General features: G+C 39.1%; 1 protein-coding gene across 4 annotated transcripts in view; it reads right to left on the reverse strand.

The window, feature by feature from the left end:
- dysf (dysferlin, limb girdle muscular dystrophy 2B (autosomal recessive)) overlaps positions 1 to 26,625 on the reverse strand; it is a 104,442-nt gene that overhangs the window by 35,004 nt on the left and 42,813 nt on the right. For 3 of the 4 annotated variants that reach the window (XM_086276048.1, XM_086276040.1, XM_086276031.1), the window contains 7 exons: positions 26,211 to 26,252; positions 24,719 to 24,820; positions 23,741 to 23,902; positions 19,421 to 19,598; positions 19,249 to 19,322; positions 9,826 to 9,885; positions 1,053 to 1,151 (listed from right to left, as the gene is read on the reverse strand). In XM_086276048.1, coding sequence (XP_086132174.1) covers positions 1,053 to 1,151; positions 9,826 to 9,885; positions 19,249 to 19,322; positions 19,421 to 19,598; positions 23,741 to 23,902; positions 24,719 to 24,820; positions 26,211 to 26,252 — 717 coding nt within the window. The remainder of the gene's footprint in view (positions 1 to 1,052; positions 1,152 to 9,825; positions 9,886 to 19,248; positions 19,323 to 19,420; positions 19,599 to 23,740; positions 23,903 to 24,718; positions 24,821 to 26,210; positions 26,253 to 26,625) is intronic. The other variant, XM_086276049.1, reaches the window with a different exon arrangement.

Genomic DNA, 26,625 nt, shown 5'->3' on the forward strand with positions numbered 1-26,625 from the left:
TAATATTCAGTCTGCAGTGTCCTGCATTTGGATCATCTCTCTTACTGTATTCCATAGTCCTTCATAGATGATAAATGGCCTGCACTTTACATTAACCCTTTACATTAACCTACCACCTGAGCCACAGCTGCCCAAAAGCTACAGGAGTGTTGTTGCACTGATGCATTGACAAAGCAGAGGTTAGAAAAAAGTTTAAACTCTGTGACAGCAGGTGTATACAAAAATTATTCAGGTAAGTGCACTTATAATTGTACTAATTTAGCAGTATCCATAACATGATTTGCTTAGTGCTCTGGTGTGATGAGGCAAAGACACTGAACATGCTGGCACACTGAGTCATAAGTGAAACCATAACCTTGTGCAAAGGTTTTATCAGATTTGGCAGAGTTCTGCTGACCAATGGCTCAACGAATTCATTTACATACATCTGCTTCAAAATAACTTCAGATATGCCTTGTAGGAATAAAGAAGACACTTCTCTCACCATCAGCCTCCCCATTTAAACTAAATTTAGTACTAAACCAATGCTATCTTACAAGCTGTTACATTATTGGTGTTGGTTCATGCTTCAGACAGCTGGAACTTTGAAGTTTTACATTTTGTCAAATGTGAGTCAGAATAATCGAATGTTATTTCAGATTTATTAACTGATTAAGCAGCCGTCCACAACTGTCCCATTTTCTCTTGGGAAAACGAATTGTCCACCCCTGGATGCTAAGAGGTTAATAAAGGGTTAGGTGGTTAATTTTCTCATGGATCAAATGGAAAAAGTAGGGCTGCTGCAAAGGGCTGGACCAGTAAAAGATGGATACAATTAATGCTTTGAATTAACTTACCACTTGAGCCACAGCTGCCTAAAGAATATAGCCAATTGCATGTTCGAATATATGAATTCCCACATCATACTAGACAAACTTAATAAGAATCTTGTATCTAGTTGTAACATATGTATTATTTGCAAGCTTCATTTGAAAGATATAAACATTTAGTTAAGGAAAAAACAAAAAAACAACAACATTTGTTTCCTACAAGCACTTAACACACATCCTTACCTTGAGAGTGTCAAAGCCTTCCTCCAGATAAGTCGCACACTTGTTTTTCTCTCCAGTTGATGCGTAGAACTTACTCCACCAGTCCATAATCTCTTCTCCCTGTTGGTCACACAATCAGATGTCAGAGTTTGGAAGATTGAATAGGAGGTGCTGAATATAAATAAGGCTGTGTTGTTTGGTAAAACCCAAATGATACTTTTGAATCATTCAGGTTTGCTCTGCATGCAGTCTTATGGCTTGCGTAATATTATTTAAAAAAATATTTGTGTTGGTTAGACTTCATGTTTGCGTTACTTTCTTGCTGCTTCATTTACCTGACGAGTCAAACTAAAAATAAATAAATAAATACTTGAAAGGTCATTTCCAATTCCACCAAATTGTCTGTGGCTACTGAAAGTGATTTTTGTGTCGTTTATGGGCTGTGTTTGTTTGATATCTGAACTTCTTCTGAAGAACCTTTGACCTTTCAAACCTGTTCAAAGTCCTGCAGTGAGTAGAGCACTGCAGCGCTTTTCATGATTTTTCCAATGATCACATGGCAACATCGAGTTAGCCAAGTTACGTCAACACAAGTAAAAATTGTCTCTGGTGACTCCATGGCATTAAGGTCATGGTATATGGGCGTTCTGAGGCAATGGAAACGGGCAACACTGGGATGGGAACTGGCACAAGGTGGACGAAAATCAACATGGACATAAGAAGAACCGAGTTATGCCAAAAGAGTTCAAAAATGTATATTTATTCATGAAGAAATTAATTATTCTGCTACCTTGCTCCAAGCTGTTTTTCACCACGTCTCTCTATAACCTAGTAATATTCTTCAGGAACAAAAAATACTTGGTGCTTTCATTGTCTTTTTTGGGTGTTTTATGCTGATCAGACGAGGCCAGATGTAGTGAAAATGTGAAAATGTTAACTACCTTCCCGAAAACACAAACTCACTGAGGCTGGACTGAAGTTATCTACCGAGAGATTGGCTGGTGTAGTTCATGTGATTAAGGGAGTATGAAAGAGGTCAGACTAAGTGGAATCCAAGTTTGTAATTTGTGCGCAACCCTAAATTTAACATACCCCTGCTTAAATTTAATACCATTTAAAGTTCTGACAAAAAAACCCATAATCTAAAAAAGGTTTTTTAGTGTTAGAAGCAAAATGTCTCTTAATTTGTTTTCTCCAAACGCATTACTTCTCAGTCTCTGGAAAACATTGATTGCTTTGATTTTATTGTTTCCTAAGTATTTCTTTCTTTTTTGGAGCCAATCTCCACCTGAAACTGGGACTGTTGTGTAGGGCTGCACCAATAACACAGAGGTCAAATGAATATTAAGCAAAACTGAGTTCAGTTTATTGGTGTGGTCCTCCACAACAGTCCTTGGCTCTTACGAGGTGAGAAACTGGGATGGTTGTGAAGAACCGCAACAGTAAGCTTATAAAGAAATAAAATTAATACGGAGTAATATTGAGCTCATCCTATTGATGCGGCCGCCACAATAGTCCCACTTTATAAAGATAGAAAGTTAATACTAAGCAGAATGGAGTTGTTGAACTAAATTAAGCTGATCTCACCTTTGCTTAATATAAATTTTTAAGCTTATTGGTGTGGCCCTCCACAACAGTCCCAGTTTCTCATGTAGCCTGCTGGGAAAATTAATTTTCCACCCTGAGTTAACAGATGGGGCAAATGCATGCAAGTGCAAAAGTTACCAGAATGAGATGCATTTACACATATTGCACTGCCAACATAATTTCACACCAGATGGGTGTCAGATACTGGAGCTCCATCATGATGCACAAGGGTTTTGGGTGCAGTTGGGCATATAGTTTCCCTTTTAAAAGGTCCACATTAAATGTTTTTTAAGTGCAATAAATCACTGGTGTAATAAATCACAGTGTTGCATTTCGTGCTTTGTTTCACCTAATTTTAATTTCTACTGTTAGTTTGGCTTACAAAAGCTACTCGGTTGGGTTTGGGAAAAGATTGTGTTTTGGTTTGACAAAATTAACCCTGCAGCTAAAAAAAAAAAAAAAAAAAAAAAAAAAGCCTACCAATTTAAATGTGACACCAAAGGCCCTTACAATCATCAATAACCCGTTGCATCATGGCACAGATGCCAAAAGAACAGCAGCATCTGATGCTGGGGGATTATAATGCACTGGTAGTGCATAATGTGTGAAAGATTTCAGTGGTTTTGGCAAAACCACACCATCTCACACGCTTGGAATGGCATTTTTTATAAGTCGGTGAGCTCCAAAACTTACCCACTGTAACATCTAGTGTCAGCGTTAACAACAAAAGACAGGTCAGAGAGAAATTTAATTTCACCGTAGACTGCACGATCACTCAGTGCAGACGCACAAATGCTGACAGAATTGTAACCACGCATTAAAGTAGAGGGATTAAACACATTTTAAGGAGCTTTTCAACACATTTCTTAACACGTTATTCTCATAGCACATTAGGGGTTTCAATCCAAAATGAAACATACACCATATAAAAAAAAAAAAAAGTAGAAGAAGAAATAAATCCCGCTATTACAAAATGACTGCTGGCATTAAATCAAAGGCTGTTAAAGCCTTACTATTACAGCTATGAGTCATCCTGCGCTCACAATGTCGTTCTGTTTTGGAGGGTAAAATATATATCTTTGTTTTTGAAATCTTGACTGATGGCCTTTTGAGGTTTGGATTCATTTTGATTTATACGATGTGATTTTTGGGGAAATATGTGACATCTCGGAAAGAAACCCTGTTTCATGTGTTTTATCAAGACTTCCATTTTCTCAAGCGTGAAGCTGCCTCATCCATCAAATTTACTAAAAGTCTGCTCACATTGGCAACGCCGACCGCAGAGCTACTTAAAAGCTCATTTTTGATTATTTTCTCACAGAAGCGAAAAGTCTGTCCATCTCACTGTGTGTGTGTGCGTGTGTGTGTGTGTGATGGCAAGCTGCTGGCTGCTCACAACAAGGAAACAGCGACCACAAAAATTGAGAATACAGTGGGGACAGATCAACCTACAGTGTGTATCTTCACACACATACAAAAACACACATTTCATCCCCGCCCTGCAACCTTCAACCCTCTGAGGAACACTCCAGAAACACAGTTGTGACGCATGCGCCACTTTTTCCTGTGTGTGTGTGTGTGTGTGTGTGTGTGTGTGTGTGTAAGTAAAGGCATAAATGTTGAACAAAAGTGCTCTTATGGCACTGGGTTTGTGTGGAATCCCCTTTCTCCTACTTCCCACAAACTCTGAGACAGAAACACACACACGCACACAGGAGAAGTAGGGGGACTATGGAATTCCTAATTTTTCCAAAGTGGCAGCATGGCATGGAAAAGGTCAGCACGTGGCGTTTAACTAGGACATGACACACACACACACACATGCACAGTGCCCTGTGTCTGAGGCGTGAAGTGTCTGCTGTGTGTTTATGTGCCCTCTGTGTGCTGCTGGTGCCAAGCATTGATGACCAGGGCGCCAGAAAGTGAGTGTGTGTGTGTCCACGACTCCTGATTCAGACAGATTAAGGCCGCCGGTGGAGTGTTCCAAACTCTGTACTAAGTATACACTCTGGAGATCGAACACACACACACACACACACACACACACACACAGAGCCTGTAGTGGTCTGGTCAGGGTGTCGGTGTGGTTTGCAGCCTATCATTATGCCCTGTGGGGAAAGCCAGCCTAACCAAACCAGACTGGCACTGCCAAGAACTCTATGAGCAGAGCGAGTGCATTTACATAAGAGTTCATAAGAGCACCGAGCTGCTTCATAAAAGCTTTTTTGTGGGGAAACCCCATCCACAACAGAGTCAGAGGTCACAGGTGGGGCTGGAAGAGGCTTCCTTTAAAGTTCACACACATAAAGAGCCAAATCTGACAGAGCGTTTAGGAGCTTTTTGTTGCCTTGTAATGTCAAAAACATACACATTTATCACGAGGGAGCTGCTCTCTAACAAGAAAAGAAAAGTGTTTTTAGATGAATTATAATCTGTGATAAGTTCCAGCATGCCAAAGTTCCAACAGCATGAATTGTGACCTTACATAATCGATGACATCAGGAGCCTCCCAAAAAGCTGCAATTTACCCGGTGAATCATCTGTGGAGGTTACTCTGTGGAACCGTAGACTGTGAATAAAAGATGGACTTTGCCACCATGACATCATTGCTTGGTTTGCCTAAATGTTAGCATTTTGGCCACTACCACCACCTGCTACTTTTAGAGCCAGAAGTGAGCATATTTGGACACAAGGGTGGAGGTCTAAAAGGATCTGCTAACACTAACAAGCTCGGTTGGCAAGCACTTATTACACCAAATACATGCTAATTATTCCTGAGAAACACAAAAGTAACTAAACCTTTACTTATCAAAACTGTAATGCACATTTCCTAGACTAACTGTACAGCTAGTACATCTTTTGTCAGATAACTGCATTAAAAAAAGAAGTTTGTGCTTCAGTTTTGATCTGTAAAACATGTTGTGCGTTCCTACTTTGTAGTAATTATTTGTGTGTGGCTGTGTGCGTTTGATGAACCAGCACAGTCCATGAAAGCAGTTTGTTTGGAGTAGCTGATAACTTAGCGGTCCAGATGATGACCTGGATGACTGAGAACTTTCACACTAATTAAGCTTAGTTTTCAGCTATAGATGCTGCTTGGTTGGATATGTTGGCTCACTTTGGTGGTGTGCAGCATACCCGGGAAACCGTGCAGTGTCCTCTAATTTTATGCCAAAAACGTACTGTATGGTCCATTTCAACCAATCCGGCAACGTTGACTTCAAAGCACCCGAATCAAAAACTTTTCCTACTCAAAGATCAGTTGTCTACTGGGGAATTTTCTGAAGCAGCAAGCCATTCTGCCAAAAACTCAAATTTTCTTTGACCTCATTCCATACCTCTAAAATAAACTGGTCAGTGTGAAGAAAGTGGAAAAACTATGTTGGCTTCTTAGGCACAACTGTTTGCATGTATTTGTCATTTGCTCCACTGCGGTTTCAAGGCAGAACAGCAAACCTCAAGTAAAAATCTGTGGCATTTGCACATAAATGAATGTCTTCTTTGCTATCATTGATTGATATTACACAGGGCTGACTCAATCTACAGCATGTCCAGTTTCTGAAAGCTTTTTTCATATGCTGTTCTAAACTCATACCGCCGACTAGCCCATTTATCTGAAAAGCCAATCTGCTATGCAGAAAACAATTTGTTCTCACATTCTCCCCAATTTAAAAGAACCTCAGAAGCCTCAAAAAGCGACACAGGTTTTGAAAATAACAAACTTTCTTGCATTTGCTACTGACTGTTTGAGCAAGCTGTGGCTGCTAGTAAACAGTCCATGCTATATGTAACACCAAAGACAATTGGGAATCATATATGGAGGACTAGCAAACATTAACTGACAGAATAGGAAGTCATGGACACTGATTCAGCCCACTGGGTTGAGAAGGTAACCCATATAGGCCTGGGTTCGAATCTGCCCTGAGGCCAGTAACTGTGCGTCTTACCCCTCATCCTGGCTTTCCTGGTATCTCTCCACTGTCCTGTTAAATAAAGGTTAACAAGTATAAAAAAAAAGAACAGATAGCCTTAACCCTGATGCCCTAACTACCTAAATGTTGACTGTTGGCCTCAGATGCCAAGTCGGATAGGCTCTCTATAATGTGGGAAGCATCTGTGTCTGCATCTTTAGCTGCTAAATGGTCCGCTATGGTCACCAGCTACAGTAAACAATGTCCTTCTACTGTCAGGGAGATGTTGAGTGAATAAGGCTTTTCACAGGAGCTTTTTGAAAGTCTGTCTGATATCTGAAAGTTCAAACACTAACTTGCGACTAATGATAGACTTAAAAGTACACCAGTGCCATCTTTAAAAGCACAGACACATCTGGATGATGGTCTGGGCAACAAATATGTGCAGCGCTCAGATTCTGGAGTTGAACAGCAGCTTACATCAGCCTGTGGCTGAAATTAGCAGAACAAGAAAAACAATAATGATTTACTAAGCTATTTTGACATCTTGTTTCTGGTTACAGTGTCATTATAGGGCCATAAATGTGTGTTTCACAAACCCCCAAAAATGCCACAAAGTCGCCTGGCACAAAGCCATGTCAGTTAGTTTCTCTGGATCCAAAGCAGCCAGGAAGGATTTATGGAAGTTGAGGTAAACTGCAACATTTTCAGAGCAGGATTTTTAACCAAAACTGACTGCTTTTTGGAGAAGAAGTGGAATAATTCTAATAAGAATTAATGGCAGAGGTACAACGATAGAAAAAGCAGACACAAAAACCAGATTATAGTGACCTGACAGATTTTTGAAATCCAGTTTCCTTATGGAAATGAGAAAACACAGAGGTTGGTTTGAACCACGATATATACTGTCATCGTGCACGCATTCTGCCGATGAGACGTGACATATAATGTTCATTTTCCATCTGAGCGACGTTAGATCTCAGATATCACGAAAGGGGGGCTGGAGCCTCCGAGCTTTGAGGAGCCATGATGCTCCTGACAGCCGATCTTCTTAAACTTTTCCAACTCTGAAACTAAATCTGACTGATCTGCTTTGGAAGCGGCTCTGCTGAGCGCACACTCTGCTGCAGTAATCTGGTAATCATCAGACATACGCGCATGACCTGTTCTTTTGGTTGCGACCCAGAGATTAAGGATGCCAGGATTTACGGCACATGAGAGAGCATGCTTTCTTTCTCTGGTGCCGTGAGATATTAGCCGCCTCTTTTTGCTCCTTTAGTTGAAACTTTTCTGATTCTTTTCATTCTCTCTGCTTCTCTTTTAGTCACTTTCTCCCTCTCTCATTCATCCATCCCTCCTCTGTCTTTTAGTAAGAGCTCACAGAGAGTTGTGGTATAGAGGATCTATAAGCAGCTCTGTTGACTTTGGCCATGGCCAGACAGAAAACTGAGCTTTTAATTTGACTGCTTTAAATATCTGACCCTTAATAAAACAAATATCTTTGTTTGGAGAGGAAGAAATCCCCCCCCCCCCAAATTCGAGCAAGAAAGGAAAGAGCACTACTGGATGTGTATGTTTGTGTGCTCAGGCTGGTCCGGGTCATGCTTAGTCTTCAAACTGACCTGGCTTAGATAAATAAAATAGAAGAATGTAACAAGCAGCGGAGCCCCCCCCACCCCAAGTTCAAATGTGGGATTAGATTTCCTGTGTAACCGCACAGCTCGGTGTGTCGCTCTGTAAAATCTGGCTTTCTCAAGTAGGATGCATTTTTTTGACACAAGACCAGCAAAGCAGCAAGTCTCCCGTTTCATCCTGGCAGCAGGAAAAAAGCCCCACTTTTATCTCATTCCAGATCGGCCCTCATCTGTCTGCACTCAGTGTTATTCAACAGTGTCTTACTTTAAATAAACTTCATCGATAGATAGCAAAACTAAAACTGTGCTACTGTCTACACACTGTGACCTGGCATCACCTGAAACATTGTTTATTAGTTTTAGATTTTGACTGCCTTTTTACTAATTAATGTGTGTTTTTTGTTTTGTTTTTTACTTAGAGATGGAAAAAAATTCCCACAGACTGTTTTGGACCCCATCCATTTATAGGGTCTTTTCAGCCCTGTTTTTGGGGTATAATAGGCAGGTAGGTGCTTCTAAGTAGTGCTGAAAAACAGCTGGTTGGAAGTGAGGGCTCACATTCACACCTATTGCCAGATAAGAACCACTGGGCCACAGGCATAAGGACTTGTCAGCAATCCCCTGGCAACTAGTCTCTGACTGGTTGGTGAGTGCTTGCTGGCTGTTACTGTGCCTGTGTGAGTAGGAACCTAACCTGGAGTACCCAGAGAAATATGCAGGCAATGGAGGAACATGCAAACTCCACATGAAAAGGCCTCATTATTGCAGGCACATGCTACTATAAGTTGTTGGTGCAGTAATAAGTAATGAATGTCACTGCAAAAAACAAAAAAAACCCCTCAGGTTTTGAATCCGAGGTGTCAGACATAAAGAGAAACCTTTTTCCAGACATATTTTCACTGACCTGAAAGAGCAGCATTTCACATTAGATGTTTGTTTTTTTTACCCAAATTCCAGCATTGTATTTTGAGAGCATATTAAACATCTTTTCAACAAGTTTTTGCTGAGTGGCAAAGACCTTCTTCAAGAAAAGATAAAACACTTTGCTGTTTTTTGCAGTGGAAAACAGCCAAATGATGATATCCATTAGAGAAACAAATGAATAAAATAGAGTTACATACAGTAACTTGAATTTAAATGTAAACTTTGGGAGTTTTTTTTTTTTTTGAAAGCCATTTTCATTTTATAGCAGCTTTTTCCTTGTGGACTCCTAACAACATCCACTGTATAAATTTTATCAACAGTTGCAACCTCGCTAACATCTTGAGTTGTAACAGACTTGTCTCATGGTGCATGTGGTGCACAAATGAGCCAAATGATAAGAAGGGAGACCGAACATTTGGCTCAATGCTGTGTTCAATATAAGAGCGACATCAGTTTCCACTACTATCCTCTGCCTGGCGACCACTGCAAAAATTTCCTGGCTCTGGTGTAGACCTTTTTTAAAAAATCTAGACAGTCAGTTGCCAATATGAGCAGATTTGCAGTAAGTATCCACTTTTCTTTAGTATGTGAAAAAAAGACAATTAAGTGGGAGGCTGGGAGGCATGATGTATGGATGGATGATGAAAAAAAACAAGTGCAATGAAAAGTAAATGCAAAGCATGACTGACATTCTTGTTCAATGAATGAAATGAATGACAAGATGAGTTTGTTACCTACATGAAGGCTGGAACTAGAGGTTGAAAGGTTAATGATAGCAGAACTGGTTCCATCCGCAAGCTACAACACATATATACACACACAGAAACACACACTTTCAGGTTAGTTTGTTAGAGTTAGCTTCAATATTTGCAACACATCTCAATGATGAATCATAAAAGACAATTTGAAAGTGTTAATCACTCAAAAAGAAGGAACATGATATTAGAAATATACATGAAAATTACAACATTAGACACTGTTAGACATTATCTACTAACATTTGAAGGGACATCAGCGACTCAAACACAGAAACATCACTGTCACCACTATGGAAGAAATGCAGATACCCAGGTCTAAGTCATCACTGTAGATGACCACAGCCCTAACCCCAACTCTAACCCAAGGCAATCAGAATATGCCTTTTTTTCTCCATGATATTGGTAAAATACAGAAGCAATAAATCTGTTTTATCTTCCACCAAAATACACATTAGAGAAGGATTGGGGTTAGGGTTAGTAACGGCCTTATACTTCAGAGAATTTACTCTGATGGACTGTGACAGAACCTAGATTAGGAGGACAAAGAGCCAGATTTACTAAACATGAGTGATTTACAACAGCTGAGCTGTTTTTATTTCATCGCACAGTTAGTTAATTTCAAAATCAAACATAAAAAACACACCTTTTTTTCTGTATTAAATATCATACCATGCATCATATCATGCATAATTAGCAGTAAATTATGTGTCGCAGATGCTAGTAAATCAGTTTGAGAGTCTTTATAAAAACAAACAGTATTTTTGCTTTTACACCACTGTATAATTGTACAGTGCTATATAAACACAACTCACATGAATTTAAAGGCCAGTTTGCATTCGCACCACTCATCAGTAAATCTGGCCTCAAGTGTTTAGACAAAGTTAGAGATCAGCTGAGAACAGAGAAGGATAGAACAAAGATAGGATGGGAAAATCTGAATGCAGTTATTGTATTTTTGTGCCGTCATCACCTTGCAGTGGTAGACTTTATATTAAAAAAATGTATGGACATAACTTGTAGATATTTGTAACAATAGAACCTTCAGAAAAAACTCCTAATGACTTTATGACCTCTTACATTAGTCTGAACTCTTACTATAATTTAATTTACTTTATAGTCCAATAATAGTTATAAATCAGGATGAAAGCATCGTTTATGTTAGGTTGGGCCAACCTTGTTATTTACATGTCAGTACTCAATAAGCATGCAGTGACCTTGTTTTCACAGTCAGATCCCCACATCCTGACAGTTCCTCGACAGTCCTTGGAGCACCTCTGCCAGGTCTAAGGGGTAAATACTGATGCCTTTATAACCAAAAGCCTGAGTAGCAAAACGGGTGGAAAGTAGGTTTGTGCTCACGGAAGATGATGCAGGTAACCGACGATGGTCAGAATGACTGCCAAAAGTTAACAAATCGTGTTAAATAGTGATATTTGGCTTGTTTCCCAACTGATTATTGTAAGATTCCTATTAAAGAGAATCTATCTCACTACTCTGTGCGATCTCTTGTAAAAAGGATGCTTGTGCACGTGCAGATCCAACTTTTTGTTTAACCAGGTTTTATGTTTGTCATTTTACTGCTGAGCTTTTGACTGCGGAGTACAGGGAAGAGCAGCGTAGAGAGAGACTGAAAAACTTAGATGAACTATAGGCCGAAAGAGAAAAAGATTTTACTAAATATGGAAATGGAAAATGAAGACTATGTCTGTCTCTCTTTGTGTCTCCAGGATTACTGCTGCTGGTGAAACGGTATGTATTATGGAAGTGGATAGTGTCCCAGACTTTGGAGAAAATCGTCCAGCCCTAGTAATAGTAGTAAACCCTAGTGAATTTTCAAACATGTGTAATGATTTCAAATTGGAAAACAGAGTATCAGTATTTGTTTGGTTGGAGCAATCTGAACTAATAGCAATAATTCACGGAAAAAAAAAATGCAGCTCTTAAATGCTAAACTTCTTTAAAAATCAGAACAAAGTTAAGTGGTTTTCAACCCATGTTTAACCAAGGTTACATGCAACCTGATCTCAGTGAATAATGTGAAGTGACCACAGCCTCCTCAAAATGCATTATGTGGTGATGGCACACAAGGCACCAGGAAAACAATGCCAATGGAAAGTCAATAAGGAGTTTGGTTGTGGTGGGTGGACAAATTCCCTGGCAATGATGTTGCCGCAAAAGCTGACGACTCATCCAGAGGTGGGTGTGAGTGTGATGGTAGCTGGAATTACACAAAATTCTCACATAAGGGAGTGGAGTCATTATGAATTGCTGTGGACATCACTGTCCACTAAACTGTGGACAGCGATGTCCTTGTAGTACTATAAATAAATTAGTTATCTATAGTTCCAATATTCAAGTATCCAATTGGACACTTGATTCGATTTGACTACAACTGGTTGCCACATGTCTCTGCTGACTTTGACTTTCATGAAGAAACCTCAGCGTTTAATCATTTTATTTTGCACAAGCTGTGAACTGATCACCATCCCACTTTTATTCTTTAAAAGTTTGCAATCTTCAAGTTAAGAAGAAACAGATGAAGCTCCACAAAGATTGATTATCAAAGACCAATTTAATTAAACAAGTTAGCTGTGCGCCAAGTTTGGGTTTTTTGCATTTTTTTTTAAAAGTGCAACGAAGAATTTCAGCAGTACAAAGAATCCGCTGAAACAAAGCTGCTTGTTGCTGATCAAATGTCGCACTTTGCTCCATTAATTTACAACTTCTAACTCATCGCCCGGTCTGAATCTGCAAATTGGGTTGACAAGAGTGCAGATTTTCTTTTTTCTTTTTAAGCTGTCACTGCAAATTTATCATCCAGTTGCGTGACTGTTATTGTACCCACACAAAGCTGTTCTGATGATGAACTGCACATTTTAATTGGATAAGGGTGTTAATGTCAGGGAGTGTACACTGATTTCAACACCCGCAGACGCACTAATTAACCTCGCTTATTTAGCTCATGTTGTACATATTTTTTTGAACTCCCATGTCACTAAACATTTACCGCTGCCCTCCCCCGTCAAACACAACAAGGCAATTGAGGTTTTGCATCAGTGCAAGAGAATGGAAAAATGGTCAGTGTCGTAAGAATGAGGTAACAGCAATATATTAGAGACAGTCCCATGATGTCTCCTTATGTTAAATAGTGCACGTATTTGTGTGTATGTGTTTTCCTTATGATGTAAATGCATAAACACGTCTCCATAATGTTGATCATTCAGTTTTAACATGAAGTTTTGGTAGGTTTAGTCAAGGGTTTAATTATCATTTAGATAAATTAAAGTCAATGTAATGTTCTCTAAGTGACAGAAACACAAATGTGTGTGTGTGTGTGTGTGTGTGTGCGCGCGCGCGCGCGCGCGCGCAGCTTTTGTGGCGCCTGTGGGTTAAGGGATACCAAGGAGGGCCGCACAGAGAAATTAAAAAAGGGAAAAATTCCAGCAGGCATTTCAAGATGATGAAAGGATCAGTGAGGGGATGATTGGCTGATGAACCACAACAATGAAGCGAGAGAGAGGAAACGGAGGAGGATAACATGAGGATTCCCCCTAATGAGCTGCCACATTAAAACAGCTGCCAGCTTGATCGATAGAGAAGGGAAGAAGGAATGAGAAAATGAATTAAAAGGGTAAAGAGGGGAAGGCAAAAGACGGATGGAGAGAGAGAGTGTGAGAAAAACTGGGTTGACTGGAGAGGGAAAATAAAAAACAGAGGTGAAGCAAGCTTGAAAAACAGAAAGATGGAGAACAATAAAATGGAGAGATGAAAGGATTACTGAATAGATGAAAACTGCGCAAAAGAAAGTATGGCTAAAGTGAAGATAACAAGAATGGCGATAAATAGAGATAGTAAAGTAGGAAGGAATTTAGAAGGGAAAGGGCAGAGGGATGTAAGGAATGGAAGGATACATAATGAGTGAAAATAAGGACAGAAGAAGAGATGGAGCAAAGGAGGTTTTACTGGGAAAAGGGAATAGAGTTAAGTAAATTTTATGTAACAAGGAAAAGAAGCAAGGAAGGAAGGCAGAAGAAAAACATAATTTGGTAAAAGCTAAAAAGAGCCAGGAAACTGAGGAGAAAAGAAGGAACAACAACTGATAAATAAAAGGAAGAAGTTAGTTAGACGGCAACAAAAAACAGATTTAGAGAGTGCATCTAAAACAAGGTAAAAGGCCACTGAGACATCAGCTACTACCTTGTGGGCCAATGGTCATTATGCTAAAAGGCAGCAGCAGCACAAACGCAATTAAGTTATCAAGTTCAGTGAGTGTTATTAGTCAGCTGTGTTGGCACATCTACCAGTCAAACTGGCGGTGTTCCTAACTTTAAGCCCCAGTTTGGCACAAGTTTTATCTGTCGGACAGATGGCCCCACATTCGAGTCTAGAATACTTTGGTATATAGATAAGTTCATGGTCGACACAGTCAATACATGGTGCCCAGGTCCTGTGCCTACAAAACAAGCCACAATGCTCAGGCCTCCACTGCTGTGCCTGAAATTTAGTTTTCTTGAAATGTGGTGCCGTGGATTATGGACACCACTTTTGCCATGTCTTTACACAATGTTCCAAGAAGCAAATTGGCAAAGCAAGGCCATATGCCAATAGTTGTTTTTTGTTTGTTTGTTTTTTAGAGGGAAGAGGCTTTGTCTTGGCAACCCTTGCAAATCAACCAATTGCATTTGAGAAGCAGCATCTGTCTGTAATTTGTCCTTTTAAATCCTATGGAAGCAGTAAGGGTGTAGGTAGTACAGACTTTATAGACTTCATAGAGTCCTATAAAATCATTCTTTTTCATATGACTGGGCATTTCTCCTATTAAGTTGGTCATTTTACCCTGGGAGTCCATGAGGGGTAGTTCACTTCTCGAGGAAGTCCAAAGTGGCTACTTGAGGAACTGCAGTTTTTGGCAATTAAGCATCCATTTTACACCACTGGATATTTTGCAAAGAAGGAAAGTGGCAGGAAGTGATATAAAAGTAGTGTGGGGAAAAGCTGAATGTAAAGAATGAAAACCAAATAATCGTTTTATTGTGCAGAGGAGAGAGAAGAGGGAGAACAATAGACAGAAGCAAAGGAGGAAGACCAAGGGTCTTCAAATAAAATGACTGACAGCTGATGACAGCAGAGAGGGGAAACTGAGGAGAAGAAAAGAAGAAGTAATAGACATCAGCAAGAAGGTGCAGGGCTCCAAAACAGAAGTCTTGAATTGTTTTACTCTCACAGAGGAGGCTGACAGAAATCACGAGCTTGGAATTCTTTCCAGAAAACTCACAAGTCCTCTGCAGATTCACTGTCTTCAAAAGTTACTTCAGTATTCTCAAAGGGGCCAATCCAGTGGTTTTCCATGTTGTAGCCCATTAACTTCAAATCCTGCACACTTAAACATTACTGCAGAACATTTTCCAAGGCCTGCCACACTGTCTTTAGTGATTTCTGAACAGGCAACCATTGGTTTTGCATAATTACAGTTCAGAGCAAATACCAACCAGCAGAGACAACTCATCTATTCTTTTAGTTATGTTAAAGGAATATTTTCATATTTTGATGAGTGTTTACTTTCTTATCATGGCTGCCAGATGGGTATTTTAGCATAAAGATTGTAGACAAGGGTGCCAGTACCTTTACCATCTCCAAAGGTAAGAGCAAGACTTCTAACCTTAATGATCATGTAGGCTGTTTGTTCCTACCCTCTGACCTAACATACAATGATCATAGAGGCAGAAATATGCCATAAACTGTTAAAAGTGCTGAAAAATAGACTGGCCATTTTTGATGACACAATGCTATCGTAAAAGTATGGTTAAGTTTAAACAGAGTTAAATGTTGAGACTTTTTAGAACTCCTTTAATGCCACTAAAAAGTGCCCACAAACATGCTCAACCAGTGTGGTGGTCCAAGTGACAACAACCCAGGGCTTTAAAATGAAGCCAAAACACGAGTGCCAAAAAGTGCAGTTCTTCTAATGGACACATAGGGCTGACTTCACAAGTTTGTCAGTCCCCAACAGGGTCTTATGTTAAACTGTTAAAATAAAAAACATATTTGAGAGGCAAGAAAATAGTGTTTGCTTCAATAGACTATAAAGCTATGTCTTCACAGAAACCAGTACAGTGCCATGGTGACCAGACACCGCAGAAATGACACTTGTTGACTTCAAGCTACAGGTGACACAAAGTAAGCGGGTCCTGAAATACACTTTCCTCAACTTGGAGGCAACCAACTGAAGTGATTGTCAATAAGAGTGCCAGATACCACAGATAAACCTATGACCTGGTAGTGAATACATTAGCGGATTACCTAGGAAACTGGAGTCCGAAATGTCCACTGGCGATTAGGGCTGAACGATATATCGCATTTGCGATAATATCGCGACATGATCAAGTGCAATTTTCTAACCGCAAAGGCTGCGATTATACTCTGGACATGTCCAAATTCATGGGCTGCATCCTCCTGAGGCCGCATTTGTAGACCGATTACGTCACAGCGACGCGCCGAAGGCTGTCCAAATTACTACCATATCCCAGAATTCATAGCGCGGCCCAGCCAAACTCCAGTTTCCAGCAATGGCGGCCGCTACTGAGTTTTAAAATTACTCATACTAATCTTTCTGGGTCACAAAATAAACTTTTAACATATTTTCAGGCGAGAAAGTAGTTGTGTAAACATCAAATATCTGCTCGGTTTATCAAGATATCGCATATTTGCAAAAGTGCTTCGACGTTTTCAGAGGCGTCTGCTACCCACCAGCTCGACAGCTAGCCGGGAGCTCGAGGGTTACTGATGCGGCCGAGAACGGCACAACTCCCGGCACATCATTTTCAGATCACCGCGGAGTTTCGCTGCTCGGGTTAAACGTAATATATAAGTCACTTAGACAACCTAAAATTGTTATTGTTGGGCTTTTTTCAGTGTTTTGTTTGTTCGTGAGTAAATCGGTTTGGATGAGATTAAAGTTATTAGATTAGATAAAATAAAACTTTATTAATCCCCCGGGTGGGTTCCTCCTTGGTTTTCACACAGCTGACTAAACGTCAAACAGAAAACTTATTAAACAGAAGTATGAGACAGTCGAGAATTTACACCAGTGTCTGGTTATATTTTAGATAGCAAGAAGCAGATGGCCGAGTTTATTAAACTCCACCGAGACAGCGGTGACGCTAATCAGAACTAGACCGTCCAATTTCACACCTTTAAACTTTAAAGGCGTGTTTGTGTGTGTGTTTATACAATTGCTATTATGTTTGCACTTTATGTGTAATGTTACTGACTGCAGAGATCAGTAAGATGTGTGTATTTTTTATTTATTAGTTTTATTTATTTAATATTATTTTTTAATTGAATGACTGTCTAGTAGTTCACAGATGTCGAAAAACTGAGTGTGGTAAAGCCACTGATTTTTTTTATGTATATTTCTGCAATCTGCACATTGTACTGACTTTCATTTTAATGTTTACACCAGGGTTCCTTGTCAGCACTTTATGCTCAGATGTTTGTAAGCTAAAAATAAACTATTGTGTATGTTCAAATATACTGTTGTGATTGAAGAAGTTAAATAAAAATGTCAGTCATCAATTCATGCATCACCTCATGTCATCATAACAGAGGTCTGTCTTCCAGGAAAGAACAGTTTAAAATTAATGTAATATAGTATTGGCCATACTATATGATGTATTGCTTGTCTTTGTTTAATAATACAGAAGACAAAGACCTTAAAAAATAATCGCATATCGCATCGCAATCGCAATATTGGGGCAAAAAAATCGCAATTAGATTATTTTCCATAATCGTTCAGCCCTACTGGCGATCAATGGTCAACTTCGAAGAGATACATGACAAGTGAATCGCTCCCTGTGTGAGTGACAAATGTGCCAATGCAGGCAGCTGGAGCCAATCAGTGTCTGCTAGACCTCATCCATTGCTTCAAGTCATTAAATTCAACTGAATTCATTTTTTGTTTACATGTGGGGTAGCTGTAGCTCTGGTGGTAGAGCAGGTCATCTACTAACTGGAAGGTTGGTGGTTCTGTCCCCGTCATGCCACATAACATTGGGCAAGATACTAATACAAAGTTCCTCTCCGAGTAACTTGGGATCTGAGTAACTCCCAGGTTAGATTTTGATTTTGTCATTCAAATCAAATTGGTTCTGACTCTGAATAAAAAACCCATCACATCAGAGACCAAAACTCTACTGGTGAACCTTGAAAATGGAAAGTTTATATTGGCTGTGTGTGGTTATGCATGCTGCAAATATAAAAAACACCTTTGACAAACTACAGTTTGGTTCAGAAGCATTTCCAGACATGTTCTTGTACCATTAGTAGTAGTTATTATTATTATTATTATTATTATTATTATTATTATTATTATTATTATTATTATTATTATTATTATTAATAATAATAACCTTAATAATCAATAGCCCAGCAAAGCACTTATTACATGTATTTACTTATTGTTGGGCCTACTGGTAACTCTTCTCCTCCTAACACTATTTTTAGAAAATGTAACAACAACAACAACAAAAACATCTTAAACATAATAATGACTTTGCGTTTTTGCAGTTTTTGGGGGGACCACAGTTTGATGACAATGCATTCCTCCTGAAACTTTCCAGCTCCCTTCAGTCCTCAAACATGATTACACAACGATAGCTGCGGTCTGCGAGTGTGTGTTTAGCATTTATAGCACTGCATTATTTATGTTTGCTCCCTTCAACGGAACCTCGTGCGGTCTGCCAAACCAATAAAGCCAAATTATGTCACGGTCTAATTCTATACAATCTTCTATTCACTAATACACACAATGAAACCACTTACGACTGTGGACCAGGAGGGGGGTAAGAGGGGATATTAAAAAAAATGCTTTAAAAAGACTACATTTTGTTAGTAATTGACTTTGTGTGTTCTTCAAACTGGGATGTCAAAAATCTTTGACCAGTTATCTGGTGAAAGAAGAAAGAGAAAAAAAATGAAAGGGTAAGACAGTGGGACCTGTTGCTATGAGCCTAATAGGGCTGTGTCCTGTATATAGGTTCCCTCCTCACCACTATCCTTGGCAGTTTTAACTCAATGTGAAAAATAGCCTTTACTAAATAAACAATTTTATCTGCATTCGAGTGATATTGTTGGATAGGCTCTTTTTTTCCTTTTCTTTTGTCAAAGATTTTGGATTTCAACAGGAAGGTGAAAGTCACAGCCCAGCCAGAGAATCCTTATGTTAGTGAGAGGAAATTTAGAGATGAACAGAAAAGTGTTTTTGATGCTTTAAAGGCAGTTTTGTGGCAATTATTTAAAGTACTAATTACCAGTAATTACCTACAGAGTAATTAGCCAATAAATGTACAGTGTTGTGTACACAGAGCAGGTTTAGGCAACTAGCTGATACAAAAAGCTCTTTTACCTGGTCAGACACAAGCGGCTGCTCATCATCGATGTCAATAAAAACCTCCCCAGAAATTAAATGGGGCGTCTCACCTACACGTGCCAACACACACAGGAAAAGAAGACACTTAACATTTATCATCAGTGTTAATCATTTTTGCTCTATTTTTTTCCACTGCTGTGTGCCTTACGTCTCCATCCTTCCTCCTCTCCCTCCAACTCCACAGCTTGCTCATCTTCTTGGTTGTAGCGGTACTCCTCCAGCGAGCGGATGGTGCACTGCCCAACCACCGGCTTCCTCCCAAACTGACGATTGTCAATGACTTTGATGACAATTGGCGGCATGTAGAGCTCCTCTTGGGGAAGTCTCTGTGGTGAGATGGAGGAAGATGAAAACACAGGGACTTAAGCGTCTGGCTGCTTAACGTCTATTTCTAATTGGTTATGCCACCTGCCTGCGTGATGTTGACTGGCTGTGGCTGCTGATTGCCTAAAACTGATTGGTCACCAAAGCATGACCAATCAAGGCTTAAATGGACCTTTTCAGATGTAAAGGAAGAAATAGCTGAATCTGCAGAGGTGCAGATACCATCTTTGTGATGGAAATCAGGGTACATACAACACTTTGAGTTAAAGTGTCTTGACGCATGCTCAATCATCCAGGTAAGGAAATCCCCCAAAAGTTGATTCTGTTCATCTGGACGTAGCGTTTTCAGTTGGAGAAACATTTCGTCACTCATAATCAAGTGACTTCTTTAGTCTCAGCTGACTGCAGGTTCCCCCAAAACCTTTCAACAGTACCTTTGCACAACGCTGAAATTAGCCCACTGATTGAACAGTAGGATGGGAGGTCAGTTTCTTGATCATTGGATTAATATGCAAATTGTCATGACCACTGATCATTGACAATCTTACAATTCTGTGATTGCAGCCATTCCCCAACTCTGTGAATGGTACTGATGGCCATTGATCAGTTGTCACTGACAGTAATGAAACATTTCTCCCACTAAAAATATGACATCCAGATGAAAAGAATCAACTTTTTGGGACTTTGAGTTAACATATAAGTTGAGGATTTTAATATAAGGTTTGCAAGTAAAGTGACACAAAAAAAAAGATAAAACAAAACAAAATAAAAAACACACACACAAGTTGCGGTAAACTCTGTCCTTTTCAGTATATGCCATTTTGTTCTGTCATGTAAGTGTCACTTCCTTGCATTATATATGGCTCCATTAATCTTAATCGCACACTAGAGATTTTCACACCAGTGTTTTGCAAAAACAGACTGTTGTGAACTTCTGGGAATGATGACCCTGAAGGTCCAAAATGAAGGCCGTTACTGCGTTGTAGGACTACAGTTTGCTCTGTAAAATAAAACAATGAAATGATATTTCATCCTAAGCCTTTCTTATTTATTATTATAATTATGTATTTATTTTAAACTAAAGGTACTCCTGTGCTTTTTTTCAGACTTCCTCCTCAGTAGTGTTTCTCCTGTTATTTTACTGTTGTCGTCTTTTATGGCTGCACAGTGGTAGGAACATCACATTCCATGTGCTTTTATTTTGTTCTATGCACATATCAGCGTATGAAGCCCATTCTCTTTAAACAAACAAACAAATAACCGCAAAGAAAAAACAAAAACCAAGAATGGACCTTATTCATGTGAGTTTATGGAAAAAATCTAATCAAACCTTTCCAGAATTACTCACAGCTGACTTAACTAGAGCAGAAAGAACAACTTATATCTGCCACAGCCCAATAAAACAATTAGAAAGTTACTAAACAACCACAAATCTGATCAACACTGAGCATTTTATCTTCCTGTTTTCATACAGTCATCATGATCTTCTATTAAAGAGGATTCAATTTAGATTTAAATGACATGTAGCAACATATTTAGTGAAATCTATACAATCCTCTCTTGCGATTTCCTGTATAAGATCTGACTTTTGGTCCAGAACGTCTGCCCCCTTTAAGTTTGCAACCTTCATTGGGTTGTACGTCTGCAGGCTTTAGAAGACAAGCAGACCATCACTTGACCTGCCGGGCATGTTCTCCCGCTTGATGCTGATACTGTAGGTGCTGCAGCTGGCAGAGCTTCTGCAACAGCTATATACTTAAATAAAATTCAACTGGCTCGAGTTCCCTCAATCCCTCTTACTTTTACAGAGAGCTGCAGAAGAAGAATCTCAAAGAACCAGCTGCATAATGAAACCCTCAAAACATTTACAGCAGCTACATCTGAATACAATATGGCAACACAACCTCATTTATCCAAACTCACTCAAAGGTAAATAAACAATGGGCTGGCAACTGTAATCTGTTTGACCTCTCTGGCTTTAAGAAAGGCTTAAGTGAGGCTGATGATGCTAAACTCACACAATAAACTGAGAGAGCTAACATTAGGTGGTTAGACACTTCAAAGAGAAATATTTAAGGAAACTATGCCCATGACATTTTCTTTTGCTCCCGTGGCATAAGAAAACACTTACGCAGTCATCTTAAGGCCTTAATATTGTTAACATTAAATGCTTGGAATTGGTTCAGCGGCTAAATTTAAGGGGAAAAGAAATGTGCACATTTCCACAGTCCGATTGAGGCTGTCACACTCGTGCGGTGGTCAAAACAGGACCTTAATCTTGTTAACATTAAACTGCAGGAGTCAAAGCAAGGATCTGCATTTAAGGGGAAAAAAGTGAATATTTCCATACGCCAGTTATAGCTGTCATAATAAAACACGGAGGTGATCAACTTCAGACCTTAATATTGTTAAACTCTCTAGCCTGTTTGGAGCCGCTGTTAGGAAAATGTGTTTAATATTTCCATATTTCAGTTTAGGTTTTCATAAGAAAACACTTAGGTGGAATTCAATGGCACCAATGTAAACTCAGTGGAAACATATTCTCAGAGGACAGTGTTACATTCGAAGGATAAGTAACGACTGGTACGATTCCCTGCTCTGAAGATTGCGGCTGGTCTGATTAAAATAAATGAGTGAATTAAAAAACGCTCTTTGCAGAGTGACAGCGAGGGGAGCGCAGGCGTCGACGTGCATGCAGTTGGGTTTTTTTAGCGACCATACAACCCTTTTTTTTAACCTGCTATAACTTGTGTTCTTTCATAATAGCCCACTATATTCAACTCTGCAATTCCTCTCAGCCTTACAAGGCATTTTAGCTCACTTTTGGCTCCCACTTACACATGGAAATAAATTTAGTGAAACAAGAGAGATGAAAAGATGTCAGAAGCCAATTTCATGTGAGTAGTCTTGTAGTCTTCACATTGGTAGCCTGATACAAGACCCCAAACATAACCTTCAAACTACAACAACTGCCCAAATAAAGTTTTATTTAAAAAAAAAATGCATATAGATAGACAGCATATAGGGCAGAGGTAGAGAACTTGCCCTGCGGGTGCTCAGAAAATAACCTGATGTTGAACCTCCTTAAAACAAAATAACTCATAATGGACTTGGGAGGCACAGACAGGTCCACTCCCCTCTCATTATAAATGGAGAATGGGTGGAATCTGTCTCCACCTTCAGGTATCTGGGCACCGACATCTTCGCTGATCTCACTTGGACCCACAACACCAACGCCCTGGTAAAGAAAGAGCAGCAGCGGCTGCACTTTCTCCCTGCCGGCTTTCTACTGCTCCTCAGTGGAGAGCGTGCTGGCCGTTTGGTACACAGGGGCCAAGACTGAGAACAAGAAGGCCGTGCAGAGGCTAATTAACACCACCCAAATAACCACTAGCTAGCTAACACTTGAGATGGGATGACCCTATTAGTAAAACCTGATAACCCATAACTGAACTACATGTCAGATAATGCACTGTGTGTGAGACACCCCTGATATTACCAGTGTCAGCTGGTTAGCAATTTGTGCCCTTTTATGTACTTACTTGCAGATTCATGTGCAAATGTGACCATAACTTCATTACACAATCACAAAGTCTTAACAAATATAAAACTTCTACATATTTTATTTATTCCTAGGATCCCTGAACAAGGTGGAAATGTCTGCCTCTTCAGTGGTGGAAAATAAGATGAATTGGTTTATCCAAAGAAAACTACATCGATGTTAAAGGTATTATCCCTGATTTACTAAACATCAAACTCAGCTTACTATTGACCTTGTACTACAGTGACATCCACTTTAAGAACATCCAGTAAGCATCTGTACCCTCCACCATACCCATGGCAAACATATCCACCCTGCATTTATGGTACATTAATGCCTATGCTAATAGCCATGGAAGATAATTAACTCTTATCTGAAGAAACATTCACTTTTCTAAAAATACATTTTTAAAAATCTGCTGCAGCACACAAGGAAACCTATAATTTTCTTGGAAAAAGAGAAGGAATTTCTCTATTCTGCCATTATTGTGGTTTCACTGATGAAGATAAATGAGTAACACAAACCACAGCAGAGCTGTCCTTAACATGGAAGCTGTGGGCACTGATTACTCTGTGTGTTTAAGTCTAGTACAGCATAGCTCACCACATCAAGGAGAAGCGTATTAATGTCAAAGTTAGGCTTCTTCTTCACACTGCGGATGACGCAGCTCTGGACCATGCTGCCTCCACACTCCACCTGCAGGCTGGGGGAGGTAACGCTGGCCAGCTGGAAGCTCTTCAGGTTCCGGACGCCCCATGCTAAAATCTGTCAGGATGACACAGAAAGAGTAGTGTTGGTGTCATTTTTAGACTTGTAATAATTAAATCTATCAAACTGCTCATAGATATTCAAAATTTAAAAATATAAACAAAATGAAGATCCTTTAAGTTTCTTTGAGTTTAAATTATAAAAATATTAATACTGAAAAACAACAGAAACTCTCAGTTGAACAGATTTTTATCATATATAATGACTGAAGAGGACACCAGATCCAGACTCATAGAGAAGCATTAAATGAAACCAAGCTTTAAGGCAAACCAAAAATCCAGCAGGAAAAGCAGGAACTTGTGGGAAACACTGGGAGCTTTAAAGAAATAACTACAGTGACGCTACAAACAGGGACGGCAAGAAATAGGAAACACGATGATCCAACAAAGGACAAGACAAGACAATTTATACACATGGTAATGAGGCGAGGGGTAAACAGGTGGGAGACACAGTGGAAACAAATCATGGATAACAAGACACAGGACGACAAACCCAACACAGGACACAGAGTTCAACATGTACCAAAATAAAACAGGAAGAGAGACACAGCAGAACAGCAATATTAGATCAACGTAACACAACTAAACTAAGGACCATGACAGACAAGACCAACACAAAGACAAGCCTGAGGGAACAGCAAGGGAAGGCTAAAGGGAACTAATAAAGCTAAAGTCATCTATAATTAAGACACACATAACACAATAGAGAATCAGTACCAGGGATCAAAAGACTATGATCATTTTCACCGTTTCTCAGCACCCAGGAAGGTGGTGATAATGAAACAGAAAAGTTAAAGCAGATAATTAGTGATACCTCGATGGCGGTTCTCTGCAGAACAGGTTTGATTCCCTGAGGAATCATGAAGACATTTGGCTCTCTCTGAGGCGGTGGGTAGGGAAGGTCTGACTCCTCCGGCTGTGAATATGGATGCAGGAAAGTAGCAGGTCATCAACAAGTGACCAATGAGAATTTGTGCAGTCATGGAGTATTGGAATCATCTGAGAAATGACTCCCCGACTAGGAAAATCCCCTTTTCTGGGTGACTTTAGTGACTTGAAATTACACAAAAATCTGGTAAAGGTTTGGTTTAAGGTAAGAAACTTTAAATCAATTGACTTATATGGCTAACGTTTAATCAAGAAGGTGATATGACATTGTCACTGTTTAAAGCAGTCCATGAGCAATAACGTAGATTAGGCAGAAAACACATTTATTAGCTGGATAACAAGTCTTTAATCTCTGTAGTGTTTTTGCTGTTTCCAAATTCAAATTTAAGAACACATCAAATTCTGAAGAGGAATTTCCCAGGTCGGGACCATCCATGAATGCACAACAACGATTTAAACAGCTTGCCGTGCTATTTACTGCCAGGTGAATTGTTCTATGGAAACAAACATGAAGAAATGTTAAATGACAATGTTTAGGATGAGTATATCAATTTTGTTTTAGAGTGTTAATACCACACAAATGTAATAACATTTAACATAAAAAAAAAACACTTTAAAAAGCATAAAATAGTACTTTACAACAAGCAGCCTGTTATGTATTTTAAAGCATTCAAATTTAACATTTATTTGGATTAAATATTTTGAATACAAAAGTAATGTAGAAGACCCAACAAGCATGTTAATCCTAAAATCATATAAAACACGTTGAATGTATTTGAAACTCATTGTGTTTGTCAATTTTAAGTTTGACTGAAAAATATAAAAATATGCATCACATTAAATTTCCTACATTGTAAATTTATAAACCACATAATCCAATTAAGATGCGATTAAAATGCATAAGAGGCAAAAATATTTTTGCACCTACAAGAATCTGTAGAAGACCAAAGACAACATCGGTAAGCATTTCTCCTTCTGAGCTTCAGTATGTTTTCCTAAAAAGGTGTAATTATAGTAACAGAAACATTATCTGATTATGATATAATGTTCTCTTTCTTTCTGTGACACAAAATTATTAACTGTACTCACTAATGATAAAATTTAATCTGGAATCTTCTGAAAGTGAAACTTTCTTAAGCTCCTATAAAAAAGGTAAAAATGATTTAAAGTCTGCATGCATGCTGTCTTTGGACTTCCATACGCATCTGCATACAACATATAACAAACCACGTGTAAAAACCACACAGTGTTAGATTACTGCTGATCAAAAATAAGTAAATAAACATTTCAAGTTTTAGAAAAAGGGGATGGCTTTTAACATGCACGTGAGATAAAATTATTAGCGTATGCAGTAAATGGACAGAGACATCAAATGGGATGACCATGGATGGATTTGACTTTGTGTTTCTATATTGTACCCATTGCTGCAGGTTTTCAGAGAGGAATCCTGGAAACATCAGCTGAAGAAGCCAGAATGAAGAAAAAAGAAAATAATTCAGCACAAAAGATAAATGAAAAGAGCTGTAACTGCACAAATATACTGCAACATGTGGGGTGTTTTTGATACGACTGGAAGACAGGCTGTATACTGCATACAAGACGCATAAAGCTGAAGTGAAGACAAATGCAGAAGTGCCATGAATCTGGCTACTGGAGGAACTGCAGAAATTAGCGTTAATTTTTATTTGCCTTTGATGTCACTTGCTTATTTTATGATCTCCAGTTTCAAGATGCTTTTGTCAATTATGGCTCCCAATTACAGTAAAATAGGTCATAAAGCACCGTATTGTTCATGGTGTAGTAACTTTGTGACTGACAAGTTACGTTTGATCC

Source organism: Aulonocara sp. 'chitande type north' Nkhata Bay, linkage group LG3 (genome assembly GCF_057382095.1).
Source record: "Aulonocara sp. 'chitande type north' Nkhata Bay isolate Kocher_YH1m ecotype deep benthic linkage group LG3, A_spYH_male_GT1.1, whole genome shotgun sequence".
NCBI lineage: Eukaryota > Metazoa > Chordata > Actinopteri > Cichliformes > Cichlidae > Aulonocara > Aulonocara sp. 'chitande type north' Nkhata Bay.